The sequence below is a fragment of the Anarhichas minor genome, unplaced genomic scaffold (assembly GCF_050575085.1).
Source record: "Anarhichas minor isolate MPS153535 unplaced genomic scaffold, ASM5057508v1 ptg000029l, whole genome shotgun sequence".
NCBI classification, from domain to species: domain Eukaryota; kingdom Metazoa; phylum Chordata; class Actinopteri; order Perciformes; family Anarhichadidae; genus Anarhichas; species Anarhichas minor.
Genome location: NW_027466475.1, coordinates 2,182,240 through 2,199,647, shown reverse-complemented (window position 1 = coordinate 2,199,647; position 17,408 = coordinate 2,182,240). Strand labels below are relative to the sequence as shown.

The window sequence follows — 17,408 nt, the reverse complement described above, 5'->3', positions numbered from 1 at the left end:
TGGATAAAATACAAAATAATTTCATGAGATATCTAGTAAATTGAGGCGCATTCTTTTGTTGTAGCTTTTGCTACGAATGCTGGAGGAGACCAGCCTGACGATGCTGTTCTTTTTCCAGCATCTTCAGGGTTCTTTTCTTGTGTGCTAGATAAACAAACAAAAACAAAACGTCTTCACTGTCCTTCCATTCTGTTTCCATCTTGTTTCATTAATTCTTTATCTCTTTGCTTCTCCCTGTCTTCTTCCGTGATCCACTAACATGATCTTCTTTTAGAAGCATCAGATCCTTGATAACGCAGCTTGAACTCACATCTGCAGGTTGACTGAAGTGAAAGAACACAGCATGTGTGTGTGTGTTTGCTCACACCTTTTGCCATCACAAACACACACACACACACCTAGGAGAAAGCCTCCTGCATTCTCCCAGGTGGTGAAAACCATTCAGATCCTCTATTGTGTTGAAGACAAAGAGTGCTTTCGTCTGATTCTTGTCTCTGGTTCGAGTGTTCATCAGCCGACTCTTCCTCCACGACGCACCATAAACAGAGGTGGGTTTTCTCAAAGCCTCCGTATCGGCCCATCCGTCCGACGGCCACAGTATTGTTGTGGGTTTAATCCGTCTGTCCATCATTCACCCCATCAGGCGTCTGTCAAGACTGTGAGAACCCAAGTGAGACTCATCTTTGATGTTGTGTGCTGCGTGTCCTGCAGGGCAGTGAATCACGCTGCTGCAACACATCAGAACAGAAGCAGAGGGGAGCTTCTTTTCACTGCTTCTTTTATCTGCACAACCAGTGCAACAAATACAACACTCTGGGTTGAAAAAAAATAATAAAAGATTGAGAAGAAAGGAGGACAAGATTGCAGCATTCATTTGTTGATCTTAAAATGCTAAATTTGACTCCACAACAAACACACAGAAACACAACCCTGATCTTAATTTGGATTATTGCCTGCTAATGGCTAACCTGCTAGCAATCAACTGCTTACTAACAAATCCAGCTGACACATGGTAGCTCTCAAGGTACTATTTGTAATAAAGGACTTGCAACCAGGAGGCCGGTGTTTGTGACGTTTGTGACCTAAGTGTTGTTCATGTGGTTTCCTCACATACGTTACTCAGATAACGTACTCATTTTAAGCCCAACCTTGGATGTTTTTCCTGGTTTCGTTGCCTAAACAAACGGTGTGGCGTTAAACGTGACGCACAAAGAGGAAATGTACATCATGTGAAGCCTAGTGGACCACTGCTACTCACGCATGATGGGATTTTGGATTAAGACAGATGCCAGCAAGCAAAATAAACGATCAACATTTCTTAGTCGAAACGATGAACCTTCTAATTTATCACCGGGCCTTGACATGTAGTTGACGGATAAGGGATTGGACAGAGTGAAAGAGCCCACCACACAGATCTATTACACTATGAAACATTACATGAGTACGGAGCCCCGGAGGGCACATGGAGGGGGGGGGGGGGGGGGGGGGGGGCGAAATCAGAAGTTAAAAACATACTTTTTGTGAAATCTCACAAATATTTAGTCTCTTTTGTGGGCTGAAGATAAATGAATCATATTCAGTGCCCCATATTGCAATTTTCCGAGCTACTGTCCCTGTCATGTATTTCACGGGACACGTATAAGTGCAGTTGTGGAGGCTTTTGTCACATGGATGTGTGGTTTTATTTAAAGTGAAAAAACAATAGCCGAACCAGGTCAGAATGCACTTTGCGATAAAAGTCAGTGTTCTCTTCAGATATCTCCCGCTTATGTGAGAACTGAACTGACCGGGAAATGAAGTTGTTGGGGGTTTTCTTTCCCCCTCCATGTCCCCTCCGGGACTCCGTAGGTATCAACCACGCTGATGGTGGTTCTCACTGTTACTCACCTTCTCTGCGGTTCAGCTTAGCGAAGCCCGGCCCATGGCTGCCCGACAACTGCGAGGAGCTTCTGAAGGACGACGGCAGCAGATTGGGAACTAGCGGACTGTGACACACCTCTGTGAACCACAAAAACAAGACAAACAGACGCTTTGAAATCACGACAGAGTTATAGAGGACTGTAGTGATCCTTCATTGAGGTGTCTCACAATAACAACACCACGTGAACGTCTTCGATTTATGGGGACTAATCCCTCATTACTTGCCCTTCTATCAGCCCTGTGTAAACTGCTTATAATGAGGCCCTGCTAGATGAATAATGCATTGTTTCCTAACTACTCGATAGAGCAGACACAATAATTAGACAAACTGGCCGGTGGAGTGGATCAGTGATGTCAGAGGAGGCTTTCCATACATCATCGGCAGTTAAACACTGACACTGTGAGTAACTCAACACACATTTACACTCTTTTCAACTGACTTACAGACAAAAAACAATTAGCTTTTTTGTTTGTTTATTTGCCATGGTCCTTTGAGCCGGTCACAACTAAACATATCAGCTCTTTTGGTCCCCCTTCTACGGGCAAAAAGATGGCCAGAGTACAATTATTTACAAAATAAATCACACTTTGGCTTTAGGTTTACAAATTCTGTATTCAAACATTTCCAAGATGTCACACTTTAATAAGCCATGTGAGAATATGTGACTTTGGTTTTGTTTACAAGAGACGGTTCTTCTGTAACGTTAAAACGTTCTGGGTTCATCGAGTCCTTCCTGAATGTGTTCTTGCTCTCCGTATCCCAGCTCATTGGATGCAAAATGAACATACAACTCTAAAGCCAAAGAATAGGAGATAAATGTTAAAGCACATCAATATTAATGTCAGACGGCACCTCATGAGGGGAAAAACGGGGAAACTCAAAGATTTATTGCAAAAACAAACGTCATCGACTTACATCAATTAATCAATCTAATTCAAGCACACGCATACAACGACTACTTTAAAAGACATTTCTCTCCATTCACTCTATTTAGTTGACAGCAAGAAGAAACATTTCGAGTGCCAACTTGGCATTCTGGAACTTTCTAATAAACTATTCTCTTTAGTTGTTCTCCTCAACTGCCAACAATGTGTTTCTGCACAGATGCTGACTTGGAGCTTCCAGATTTGGATATTAACGTATTAAAAACAACTCACTGCTTCTCTGTACTCAAGGTTTTACTCATTTTGCACATTTCAGATATGCTTCAAGAGTACATCACCTGACTAAACCACAAACAAGACTGCACATAATTATGTCTCAACAAGTGTAGTTGTATTTGGCTAATTTACTTTTCACAATGAAGGCATTAATGAAGTCTGTCCGTGGCGTGCTACGTTTTAAATACGAGCAAATATGTCTTACTTAAAATAGAAGTAAAAACATTTCCTAATAAAATCCTTCACACATGGCTACTTTGTCAGGTTTTCATGGACTCAATGAACGATGTTATATATCTAATCGTCTTAATGTTAGTGTGCACGGCTGAGTTATTGTAAACAGATTATTCAGCATCGTGCAAACAACACACAACAATGAACAAAAGCCAGATACAATGAAAGTCCCGTGAAAGAGAGACCAAAGTCAAACCTTCCCAGTAAGTTCCCTCAACTGGCAGAAATCCAATATCAAGTGTGATTAAATCTCGACCAAACAAAGTAAAGACAGCTCAAGATCCATCATTAATATAATCTCTCCGCTCTCGGGAGATATTTCCCTCTCAGCGATAGAGGAGATATCCATTATCAGCGGGGGGGGGGGGTTCAGCTTCAGGCTGCACCGGGTCATTTAAGTTTGCAAGAAAATTTTATAAATGCTCATGATTGTAAATATTTTCGTGTACCTCACAAATATGAGCTCACCACAAGTTCCTTGAGTCGACATGAACTTGTGTTGAAAATGCACTTAAATTAACGTATTTATATTGCAAACAGATAAGATGTGGCTAAAGACAGCAGTGTGAGTAAATGCATGTGAGGGGAAGATGATAAAGGACCCAAACAAAGCACAAGCAGATATGAGACTATAGGGTGCAGCTTTTATTTTTTAGGGCCAGGTGTTCCCAGTCAGACCAATTAGAGAAGAGCAAACAGTCCAGAGGGCGGTCACACTTCACATCCTAATGTTCAGCCCAAAGTGATCCAAAACAATCTCATCACAGAAAAAAAGGATAAAAGAAATGTTTTGTCAGTTGCCCTCATTTGTTCTTTACAGAAAATGTATGTAAATTAAAAAAATAACTGTATCAATGAAATATTTGGTGCAACTGCCATAATCGATGTCTTTGTGATTCTCAGTTCAAGTGTCAGAGACAGAAATGGTTTTCACACTCCAGAAATCAATTTGCTATTAAAGTAAGTAATGTGTTCACTGTGCAGGGAAATGATATGGATGTACACACACACTCAGAAACATTGAAACCCAACTTGGTCTCACAGGAATACGTGAAATGGCCACGACCTCTTAACAATGTGTCGACACCATGAAAACAACGCCAATGGAAAGCAAATTAGGATCCTTTATTTCATGGTGGACACGCAGATTAAACGCATCCACGTGACTGCAGCTGTGAGAGGAAGTGACGAAGTATTAAACAAGGAGAAGAAGACACAGAGGACGGGAGGGTGACGGCTCAAATAAACACATTTTCAACCAGCAGACCGGGATTTGAGATCGTTTTTTGTGTTGAGTTATTGTGAAGTTACGCTCGTGACACTTTTCCTAAACGTAACTAAGTGGTTCTGTTGCCTAAAACGTTATATCGTTTCCGTAGTGATGACACGTAATTTTAACACATTACATGCAACCACCGCGTAACGCGTTGTTATAATGCCGTCGTCATTTCAAGTATTTCTGTGAGATCATGCTTTGATCTCTTAGTGGTTACGGTTCACTTATTAATACTAGAAGTGCAGCAGAAAACATTTCACAAAAATCCACAGATCTTTATCACGGTACCAAGTTACAACCAATAATATTTTGCCACAGAAATATTATAACTACCTCCAAAACGTCTGTCCCAGTGGCTCACAGACAAATAGGAGATTGTATGAGATCACTGAGGGGTAGATAGAAAATGCAGAGGACTTCTTCAAACAGAAAAGGAATTCCCTTCAGTTGAGTTTGGGTCGCTGACTGAAACCAGTGGAGCACAAAATCCCCTGACACATCAACAAGAAGTGGCGATAAATGTTGAGTACAAGTTGGACTCCTAACTGCTGCTCACTGAGCCTGTTTGTGAAGGAAAGCCTGTGAAATATCAGAAGATACTAGATCTTCCTGCCAACCCCAGGGGCTTTGCTGCACTCCTTTTGACGGTTGCCATTTCATTTTATAAGAAATCACACACAAGATTCACTCCTAATGGTTTAAAGAGAGCTGGCCTTGTCAAACTTAATTCAATTTAGTGGTCCAGTTTTTGCAGTTATTTTCCCTTTAGACAGCTTTAAAATACAGCTTTTTGTTCACCTTCGTGTGTCTACTTGTATCCTGGAATGTTCCCACAAAAAAGAAAGATTATTGATCAGCTACACAGTATCTTGAAGAGATTATTTTTCTGTCTGAAGAAATTTTCCTTCAGTCTGCACCTCATCAGCAGTCGAGTCACACTCTGAAACTCTAAAGAAATGTCAAACTTATGACCAAAGTATTGATCACAGAGTCAAACAAACTAATGCACTCTTCATCTGACGCACACAGTGTGAGCTGTCTTACCTTGAAGAAGGCTTTTTTTACCTGCCACCATAGTGCAGAGTAATCCACTCTCTTATTTAAATCTGGTGCTCTGACCAGCTGGAGCTAATAACTAATTATGCACCACAACCAGGAGGTTTCCTCCTTAGAAAAATAAAAAACATCCACACTCATTACATTTACTTTTTTCATGCTGTTTAAGGCACAAAAACAATGCTTATTTCCTCAAAAGCTCTCATTCCTTCTGGTTTGCTTTCTACCCGACTGCATGTGCGTTTCATTGATAGCATCACTCTAAAACCCCATTAAAACAGATGGTATAGTAAGATATGAATACCTGTATAGCTAATAGATAGAAGACATTTTAATGGTTTCATAAAACATTACAAACATGTAAAAAAATACAGCTATCAACTGAACAATCATTGCGAAAAGTCCTTTCCACTAGCTAGCATTAGCAATAGCGCAGAACTGTCTAAAGCTCTGCATTGGAAATAGTTACCTATATTATAGCCTGACTCTAAAATGTACGTTATATAGCCACTAAGATAAGGTAGCATAGTTGGCAACCATGTGACTACCTCTGGTTCTGAAAAGTGAAGCCAATGCTGAAGTGTCTTAAAGCTGCATTCTCTCTAATGTCCACCAGGGGGCGACTCCTCTGGTTGTATAGAAGTCTATGAGAAAATGACTCTACTTCTCTCTTGATTTATTACCTCAGTAAACATTGTAAACATGAGTTTATGGTCTCAATCTCTAGTTTCAAGTCTATCACAATGTGTTTTCAGTTCATGAAAGTTTTGGTAACATTTTGGTAAACTAAAAGTTTTATTTTTCAGTGTTCGGTTGTCCTTAGCTCCACCCTCTCTGGTCACTTCTGGTTGCAAAAAACAGGTCCACTACGTCCACTTCTTATATACAGTCTAAGCTCGTGAGCACGTAAAAATGCATGCTGGCTGTATGCTATCGTGTTTTGTTACACAAACACTGCTGGTCAGCTGCTCTGCTTGTTGCATATAGTTTTTTCTTAAAGAGAGCTTCGGGTCTTCCTGTTACTTCCCTACAAAACATAATCCAACACTGAGTCCGTTGTGAAACTCATTGTGCTGTTAGATTAATAACTGGTTAGTATTTTCTGCTCACAAGTTATTTTTAGTAGTAAATTTACACATGCAGAGACAGCTTTAACACACTGCAGAAGCATTTCAGAGGCACACAGGACTGAGTGTTGTGGCTGCTAAAGGAGTGTTAGCTCCACAGCCCTTGGCCAAAGCAGAGATATTGTGAGTCATTACTCTTCTTCGCCTTGTCAGCTCTCACGTCCAAAGCTCTGTGAGTTTGAGAGCACGAAAAACCTCACAGGTTCCCTGCACACTGACGACACGTGTTAATCACAATTCATCCAGCAGAGTGAGCTTCATCAGCATCCTCTCATCCAGCTATCTATCTGAAATAGCACAGCATCCGCAACATTCATGATTACATCAAGCTGATGAGCATCCTCCTCCACTTCAATAACAACAGCGATCAGGAGATTTACAGGTTCAGAGCTCTTTAAGGGTCTTGGACACACATAGTTCCATGCTGCTCAGTGTGCATCTCTCACAGCGATGTTACCTTAAAGCCATGCATCTCTGAGCACAGTAATCACACCAAGGTCTGCTGGTGCCCTCAAACATGAACCATAACCTTCCAAATAAATTATCTCTTTGCGAAACCTGCACGAACTCAATCCCCAGTTTGACCAAGAAGAGCCAAGGCTGCTCTTCCTTCCAATTAAATATCTACATTTGTATGAAGAATGTGAATAACGGACCTTTTTCTGAATCTGTTTTTAGATCTGATTATACAGAAATGAAATGCATGCCTTTTCCCTGCCTTGGATGCACTCATTAAATTTAAATGCAATACGAGGATAAAATGAGAGAGAGAGCGAGAGAGCAGCATGAATAGTGTATGCAATGTACATTTACATTACATTTGACATTTTAGGTAGAGCAGAGCAGAGCACTATGAGCGAAGCCCTCCTCTTTTGCTCAGAGAAAGTTAGTGGAGATTTTCCAGATATTGCAGTCTTCTATTAAAGAAATAATAGTGTTAATAATAATACATCTTAAAGATGTTAGGATATTTAATTAACGTCATAAAAGCTGTGCAAGCACAATACCTTGTGATTGACAAGTTGCTACCAGAGATGTATATACGGCGTCACCACGTCACCTCTCCACCGTCCAAATATGGTCACTTCTGTTTACTGGTTGCAAGAAAGCCAAGATGGCGACAGCCGTAACCCAAGATGCAATGAGCAAAACGCTGAACTAGAGGCTTCAAAACATCAAGAAAGCAATGAGGGACGACACGATGACTACGTCCACTTCTTACAGTCTGTGATTACAACTTGACTGGTTGGCCCTGAGAGGTTCATTCTAGTTTAGAAATAGAACAGTAGCAGAGTAGTGACTTGTTTAGTCTGAGAAAAACTGATACTAAGAAGTTTTCTGCCCCACTTTATATTAGTCTTTTTGAGACATCATTTGGCTGACAAGGACGGGGCACTAATTTGACTTGGCGTGAATTTTTCGAGCTGTACTTCATCAGCTGCAATTCCTTTTCTACTCTGACCTGTCTGACTTCCTCCCAGCACGTCTCTCTGGCTGGAGCAAAGGAGCCTGTCTGTCAAACAGCTGCTGAGCTGTGAGGATCGGCACACCCTCGGCTCGGAGGCTGAAAAACAATGTCTCTCGCCCTTCATGTGAGAGTTTGTGACTCGAGCCCTCAGATGCTTATCCGGTCAGAGAATGTCAGTCAGTAGCTCAATCTACTGCTTGTGTAAAATATACAGTATATACACTGCACACGGTGCGGATAAAGTCACACAAACACTCACAGTACAAATGCAGACGCACCACATTAATGAGGCATATAATGTGTTGTTGATTTAAAAGTTGAATTATGTCAATAATTTTCACTTTTTAGTTTGAATATTGTGTATTATGTGCATTATGTAGTCATTGCTGTTGCCATGTGTGACACCCTTCTGACACAATAACAGTATTCATTACAGAGGTTTTGCATTATATTGTACAGATGCCTGTGTTCAAATAGGAACAACTTGTTTGGGTTATTTAATTAAGAGGCAGCATGAAATTTGTCAGGTTCTTTCTGATCATGTTGAATTTAAAAAGGGAGTTCCACAAGGGTCTATTTTGGGGCCTCTACTCTTTCTATTATATGTTAATGATATTTGTGACCACATGAAACACTCAATGTAACATGCTGATGATGCAGTCCTGTATTTTCCTCTGCTCATTATTTTGAGACTGCGGCTGCCAACTTACAGTCTGACTTAAACGCATTGCAGCGTGCCCTCATTGACTGCTTTTAAATGCAAATGAAACTAAGGCTAAGGTTCCTTCCCCCTCTAACAACACCCTTCAAGGGGATTGTACTAAAATTGCTCACACAAGGATGTTTTGGGCATTTGGTTAGTCAAAAATCTAAATTTTAAGCATTACATAGACCTAAATGTCTGGTAACAGGCCTAGTTCTGTCTCAGCAAGGTAGACCATGAGGATTTCCAGATTTGCTTGAGATATATTTCAAACTCAGGCTACAGGACTCATTACCGCACACTGTACAATCTGATCAGTCTTCACTTGCAATCACAGGAGCAGCATTGGTCCAATAGGTCCAATAATTGGCTGGTTTTAAAGGTGCCATTAGTGCAGTTGAGTCTGAAAAAGTATTCTATTTTCAGGATAGACTCGACCTTGGGTCTCTCAACTCTCTAACCAGTTTCACACAAAAGTTATCAGAAGTTTTTACCACAAAGTGTAACAATGTAGCAACAAGGCCAAACAATTTTAGCATGTCGTGATGCCTTTTTATATGTCTTTTACACTCTCTGCACCTCTTCTGTTGACGTGTGGACTTTCACTCTGCAAAGTATTGTTTTTCTGTTGTTTTATTGTATGTATGAAATCGACGTGCAGTTGATGTTTGAATCTGCTGCCTTCTTGGCAGGCTGGTTAAATAAATGTCAAATAAAAAACAGTTCCTGGTTATGTCCCACTGGATATGTGCTACTGTACACATTCAAAACGCACCTGGCTGCTGTTCTGAGCAGAAAGTGTTTGTCTCCTCCCCTGGTGGGAGGTCCTGACCTCCTCTATGGTGGAGAATTTTAAGGCTGTAAAGGTATCCTCCACTCAATGCAAGAAATCATAAGCAACAGTGAAGGTAGAAGTCTTTCCTGTTGGTTCTGCTCTTGTGTTCACTGATGCGTGTCCTAAGTGGACTCACTGCCTCACACACATCTAATTTAGGACAAGGGCATTGGAAACAGAAGTAACACCGGAGGAAAGGATTCTTGTTCAACCACCTCACTAGTTTATAGATTCACTAAAGTTTGTGGCTCTCTTCCTCACAACGTATCTTTTGAAGCAGCACTATAATTTAAACTTTATGCAAGCACGATTACAATCATTTAATTTAGATTGTACAGTGATAAACCGCTTATATGGATCGAAAAGCTTGGGACAGAGTCATTCCTATACAAATGCTGTTTAAATGATTGTCTTATAGTAATCAAGAAGTTCACTTTCAGTGTTTTCATACATGACAACATATGAAAAACATTTTCAAAACTACAACGATTCATGAAATCATGAAAAAAGAAGTAATTTTCTCTCAATGAAAGACGTAGTTTTTCTTCGAGCTTAAGAACAAGATGGAGCGGCGTGCTTGGTGTTCCTCAGGCGACTTTGTGTCGTCTACTGAAACATGGAGAAACAGTCATGGCTGGCAGGGATGGAGGCTGAAAACGAATGTGCACCGGGGAAAGCCCCCGTGGTGGAAGCCGCCCTTCGAAACAGCTGAAGTTGCATTTTAAACAGCTGTAACGTATTTTGAAACAGTCAATAAAATTCAGGAAACAGCGGAACTGTCTGTTTAATTACTTTAAGATTGAATTTGACCCAGAGAGCTGTGATCACTCACAGATTTGCACTGTACTTTCAGCTACTTCAGGAACACTATTCCCTGCTGTTTTTACATCAGCACATACTATACTTTACAGACCATTCTTCTCTTCTGATCATCAGAGGAGCAGCACTCTGCCAGGTTTAACTTTCATCTCATCTACACAAACACCCACAACTGCCATGTTGAAAAGGTTTCAGAATCTGGCTTGTGAAGAAAAAGTTACAACCATTAATTGCTAAGCTGGCGGGACACTTGTTTTTATTGACACTGTGCCCTTGCACAAGGCATTATAAGGGGAGTGAAGTGTGAATAAAAGGAACAAAACAGCAGCAAAGTAATTTGTGAACTGGCTGAAGAGCTTATTTTTTTGTCACTATATTCAGTATTCATTATTTAAAAAAACATTAGACTCATTAAAACACTGAATCCAACAGCATATGTCTTCAAATAGCTGGTAGCTATTAGACAATGATAAAAAACTTGAACATGATTATTTTTTGTCACAGCAGCGGACTTTTCCTCATCCAATACACATTTAACTTTTTACCATTTGAGCAAAGACAGACAGGATCACAGGAAAAAGAACTGCGTTCACTCCATCGGTAGAATAACACATTTCAGAACAACGAGTTGAAAATGCACATGGAGGCGAAAACCTTTCAAAAACACTTTATACAATATTCAAGTACAGTGGCAGCTCTTTACCCTGCTGGTGAGACCATCCGGGGTTTGTACAATGCACACCATGTGCGCTCATTTAGCCTTCACCGGCACTGCAGTAGCCTGAATAATACATAAACGTCAAAGACAGAGGGTGTGGGTGTGTGTGCGTGTGTGTGTGTGCGTGCGTGTGTGTGTGTGTGGTGCAGGTCAGTGATCACTTCAGTGGCACTGCAGTCATACTTCATTACGGCTTTGTTTTACGTCTCCTGCCCCGAGGAAATATTGAAACATAATTACTTGTTGAAAAGTTCTGCGCTGATAATCAACGTCTCCTTCGTTACTCTATTGATTTGCCGAAGCATTGTTTCACAGGTGGATCAGCACGCAGACTGAGCTGCTGATCAGTATACTTGGAGTTGGCCGGCGTTCAGTGTCACACATTTCAGAAGAGGCCTGCTGACACGAGGAACTGAAGCCAGACATTCTCTTTGAAGGACGGACTCCTACACGTCACCGCGCTGCCTCTAATTTATACCCCGAGACGGTCATTGTTGAAGTCCAGGGTCGCCTGCGCCAAACATGGGATATTCTTAAAAGAATGCGACCCTGCATCACCGATATGCAACCTTTAAACAAAGTACAACTGGTACAATCCCTGAAAGTATATGTTAGCAATTGTTTTGGGTGTACAGTATCAGCATGGAAAAAAAACAACCGAGTGATTGTGCTGCCTGAACCTTAACCTAAACATTAAATTGTTTCCTGGGTGGTGGCTCGTAATGTGTCAAACGCTTCCAAGAGGTAAATAAATGTCTGTCTATATGCGTTACATTGGCACAAATCTTTGGAACTCTACCTCTGTGCGTTCCATATCCTTTTTTTCTAGTTCGCACTGTGAACCTTTGCACATACCATGGACAGTTTTGCACATTTCTGCACAAAAGCAGATGAATGAGAATCATAACAGAAAAACGATTGAAATGATACGAGTCGTGATACACGACACAAAATACACCCGAGTGTTCTTGTAACCTGTAGATCTGTCATTGAATCCCTGCTGCTGTCCTGCAGCTGACCTGAAACACCATAAAAATGAGATGACGAAGGGAGAAAGTTTTCAGAAATGCTGGAGCAACTGCAGGTGTGCCCTGCTCGTTCTGTGCCATCTCTTCCATCTCATTAACCGAGTCATTAAATTGCTCGCCAGATACCTCATCTCTGCTGCATCTTAAAGCCGTGGCTTCTACTCAGCTTTGTCCTGCTGTGTTCAATGTCAGCCACAGTCTCTAATACCAATAGCATTTCGCCTGCTCACACATTTACCAATACACTGCAGCCGATCTAATTATCCCGGGTGGTAGCCTGCAGTGTGAGAGGGAACAGATGGCGGTTTACAGTCTAAAGGAATACAGTATAAGAGGCAGCTCCAGTAAGCACATGTTTTGTTAAACCATGCCCAGGACTCCTCCATAGGCCTCAGACATAGATTCTACCAAATAATTGATTAGTTTACTGAATTCTGTAAGCAACATATTGGCTCTGAGTTACAAGTCAACCAGATAAACAACAGTATCGTCTGAGCAACACTGACCGTCGGGGGGCCATCTTTATGAACCAAAGGTTTTAAACAGCAGTAGTACAATTATATGACAGAAGTAGGAACGGCCGTGATTAATTGACCTTTCTACCTGGTTGCTGGATCAATTCCAATTTCAAGCAGCTGACCAACATCTTTGCTATAATTTGTTGAGCGAGGTGATGAAAATTAAAAGTTGCAGTGACTCTTAAGAGGAATTGTGTACCCTGCTTTATGGTCTGTTTGACTCTAAATGGACCATAATGTACTAAATGAACATCATGCTGTATTGAAGAAGACTTGAAACTAGAGACTGAGACCATAAACTCATGTTTACAATGTTTACTGAGGTAATAAATCAAGAGAGAAGTAGAGTCATTTTCTCATAGACTTCTATACAACCAGAGGAGTCGCCCCCTGGTGGACAGTAGAGAGAATGCAAGTCGGTACTTGCTAGCGACTGATAAATGGTATTAAATGGTCCACCTCTAATCACAACATTATCTTCTTTCTTATCATCATATTATTTTTGTCTTCATCATTTTGTTGATACTACTCAACAAACCACTCTTCTTCCTCTCTTCTCTTCATCAGTGTCATCTTCATAATAACATTCTTCATATATTCTCTCATAACTTCTAATCTTTCATCATCATCATCATCATCATCTTATTACTATTATTCTTCTTCTTCTTCACCTTTTTTATGATCACCATAATAATCATATTCCTCTTCATGATCTACCCCATCTGCTACTTCTTCATCATCATCATAATCATAATCATCATCATCATCATCATCATATCCTTCAGGTGTGTCTACCCTGTCTTCTTCCTTTCCATCATTGTCATCATTTCATCAACATCATCATTATATTTCTCCAAAAGAGGTGGATTCACGGTCAAAAATGATTGATCCATAACTAATAATGTTAGTTGATAATAATCTTTCATTCTGAGGTTTGAGGTCAGGTCTTATCTCAGCCTTCCTGTAACTTGTAGGGATTCTAATGCCTTGCTCTTCTTCACTAGGGAAGATGCTTTCCACCACGAGGGTTTGAATCCTTAAAGCAGCTCCTCTACTGAACTACACTCACCTCCAGCCACTGTTACTTTTATTCAGTCCAAACCAGAACCCATTGCAATGCCGAGGGACAGAGCACCATAGCAGAGTTTGACAGCCTCTCGGACCAAGTAAAAGTCATCTGAGGCGATGACACGGCCATGTGATGAATGAGTGTGTGTTTAGGGAGCCAGAGCTCCAGAGAGAATGGCCTTCAGCAAATATCAATGGGTCACAAACTCAGATGGATGGACTGCAGGCCTCAGCTTTATCACTCAACTTCGTGTCCCTGGGTTAATAAATCTAGATTGCTGACTGACGGCCGCTGCTGCCATAACGCAGCCTTGACTTCATCGGATCGCCTTGATGGCTCCCCTTCTCTGAACACACATTTTCATAAATGACACTAAAGAGGAAATATGAGCGAGTGCTTCTCCTCAGCTTCCTCCTCTCGCCGTGAGAAACTCCAGCGTCTCATGAATCTTACAGAACAGTTTCTGCAGGAAAACGCACAACATATTTACACTAACTAGACTATATTCACAGGTTTATGTTCCTCTCAAGAAATCCAACTCATTAAGAAATAATAAATGCAGATATTTTGTTCGAAAAAATCCATTTCAATGTTTATTTCAACTGTTTTAATTTGCTTTTGCTGGGACGGTGAGCAGATAGACCAAGGCACATGAGTATGCAAAGAAGTCTACGTGAATATGCAGATAAATAGACATACAAAAAGTTACAAAGGAAGAAGTATAAACCAATTACAACCATAATAAAAGCAGCAACAACAGCACAGAAAAACAAAAAAATAAGAAGTATATATATATAAATAAAATGCTTGTAAAAAATTATGATCAATAACTAAATAATACTAGAAACAGAAGAGAGATGGGGAGTTGGTTAAAATACTCCAGGACATGCTGCCACGCCTTGAAGTATTTTTTTCAACAGAGCCTTGGCCACGGTCAGTTCTTCTAGTTTTAAGTGCGCCGTTACATCTTTGACCCAATAGGCGTGTGATGGTGGAGTCCTGTCCTTCGACTTAAGACGGATTAGACGGCGGGCCGTGAGGAGAGCAACTGCTGGAGAGAGTGATTTGCTATTTGAAAGAGACATTCCCTCTGGGGCAACTCCAAAGACCATCATTATGTTTGGGGCTTCAAAAATAGAGAACCAAAATATGGCAATCAACTGTCGGGAAAGAAAAACCAACATATGATATAGGGTAACGGGGGGGGGGGCACCATGATACCTCTGACAGGTGGGATCCGCCTCCGGATAAAACCTGGTGAGTTTGCGAGATGTGCAGACTCCGGAACACTTTAAATTGAAGTCCATGTCTCACACAGATTTAGGATTTGTGTGCTCTCTCAGTTGCAGACCACCAGGTCTCATCAGTTCCATCCCAAATTCCTCTTCCCAGGCACGCTTCAGATTATTAAGAGAGGGGCTAGAGATACGTTTGAATCACGTTAGAGCCATTATCCTCCATCAAACCACCAGGTGGGTGTTTTCTGGACGAAAAAATTGTTTCTTGGGATGTCATACTCTGTAACAAGATGTTCAAAGTATGAAAATACCCCTTTGTGGAAAAAGGTCAGCAATGCATTTTAGTACCTTCTGAAGCCAGAGGTGGAAGACAGAGTCGTGAAAGCAGGATTGCTGACTGTGGGGATGGACGAGATAGTTAGTTTAAAAGTAAAATGTATCTGCAACCTGATCCTAAGAGATTGTTTGAGTGATATTTTCTACTCAGCGGCAGTGAAGCACATCACAGGGAGGCGAGGGACATCCAGAATGCCATTTTATGGATATTAGCGGCACAGTGATAATGAAGAAAGTTTGGTAATGCAAGACCCTCCTATGACTTGCACTTTTCTAAAAATGTCTTACAAAGCTGGGTAATTTTACCCAAACTCGTTTCTGTGTTTGTTCAACTCTTTAAAGAAAGATTAGTATTGTGAAACGATGTCATTAGTGTGAACTGCTGCTTGTTGAGCAGAGAAAAGGGCTTTTATCTAAGAGATAAAGCCGCGGGCTGAAGCCAAATTGCCCAAGAGCTGTGAATAAGTATTCAAATTCAATGTGGTCAAATGTTTTGTGTGCGTCTAGAGAGATGAGGACCACTGGGGAAGGCCCTGGACCACAGTAAACTATGTTAAATCAGCTTCTTTCCAAAGTACTACCTACCTTACGAAATATCAGATTTTAAAGAATGTTGGCATTTATCCAGCTGAGAGCTCCGTTTCTTTCTGTGTGGGCTGATTGACTCAAATCAAGCACAGTAAGCATGAACCAAAACAAATTAAACCTCACGATGACGGGGATGGATTTCTTTTTGGGGTGGTATAACCGGTATGGATAGCAGCAAATACCGTCTTCTGAAGGGAGTCAAACTAAAAGCCCTGATAGTTCTGTGTGCAGACAGACACCATCAGAGAGGGGAAGAGTCAAGATGATTGGCCCTAAAAGCACTTTTATTATCCAATATTCCCTCATAGTCTCCGTCTGAAATGAGCTGGAGTCTGGATTTCTCTACTCTACTCTCGCAAATAAGTTATGAGCTCCCTCTGTGTTTTCTGTCTGGTGGTCCTGACCAGGCCCCAAAATGACGTTCATCAATGCGTCATTTGTAGTTTGCATGCATGGGATCGATGTGCACCTTGACCGTGAGGTTTTAGCTGCCATACATGTACTCTAACCTTTATCCTGACTTTAAACACGTGTTTTTCTAACGTGTCATTATGAGTTTTCTGGTGAAGTAAAAATGGTCGTATTATTCCTATTCAAAGAATCAAATATTGTTGGTTCCCGTGATACGTCTCAGCAGGTGACAGCAATGTGTTTATGCAGCACAGTCACTCAGCAAACCCCTGAGCCAGAGATTTGATTAATAAACACATTTCATTTCAGCCTGGTGCCAGGCTTGCAGAAACGTACTTTGCCACATGGTAATCGTTGTGAAACGATTGGTCAGGTTTAGGCAACAAAACTCCTAACGTTTGAAAAAAGATCATTGTTTATGGTCAAACAAGAAATGTTACTCACAGCGGAGATAACGTAATAAAAAAACTCAGGGTCCAGACAAAATACGAGACATTACACATAAAAAAATTAACAACAATAAATAAATCAAACTGCTTCTTTTAGTTCTGTGTCATATTGCTAGGCAACGCATGTCTGCAGGAAAAGGTTTCAATAAATAAGTTGCAGAAACTGTTTTTACTTCAGACCTGCAGTGAGAGGTCACAGACATTCCCATCCACATCCAATTAGCCTCTTAGCTCTCTGACTACCGCTCTCTAAGTCTGGGGCTGTTGCAGAGAAACATCTTCTGAAGGTAGAGTATATGTAAGGCTTTTCTGTTTCACAGTAAGTGCTATGGATCAACATTCATCTCTTTTCAATTGCTTTTGCAAAGCGCTGAAAGTTCTGGCTTTGAAACACAAATTCAAATTGCCGGATGCACCCAATCCCGGGTCTCCACACCTGCACTGTACATCTTGC

General features: G+C 41.0%; 1 protein-coding gene across 1 annotated transcript in view; it reads right to left on the bottom strand.

Moving 5' to 3' along the window:
* The window catches only part of LOC142964048 (contactin-associated protein-like 4), a 61,576-nt gene that overhangs the window by 39,728 nt on the left and 4,440 nt on the right, over nucleotides 1–17,408 (bottom strand). Inside the window, exon 2 of the mRNA XM_076104168.1 lies at nucleotides 1,888–1,998. Within this exon, the coding sequence (XP_075960283.1) occupies nucleotides 1,888–1,998 (111 nt within the window). The remainder of the gene's footprint in view (nucleotides 1–1,887; nucleotides 1,999–17,408) is intronic.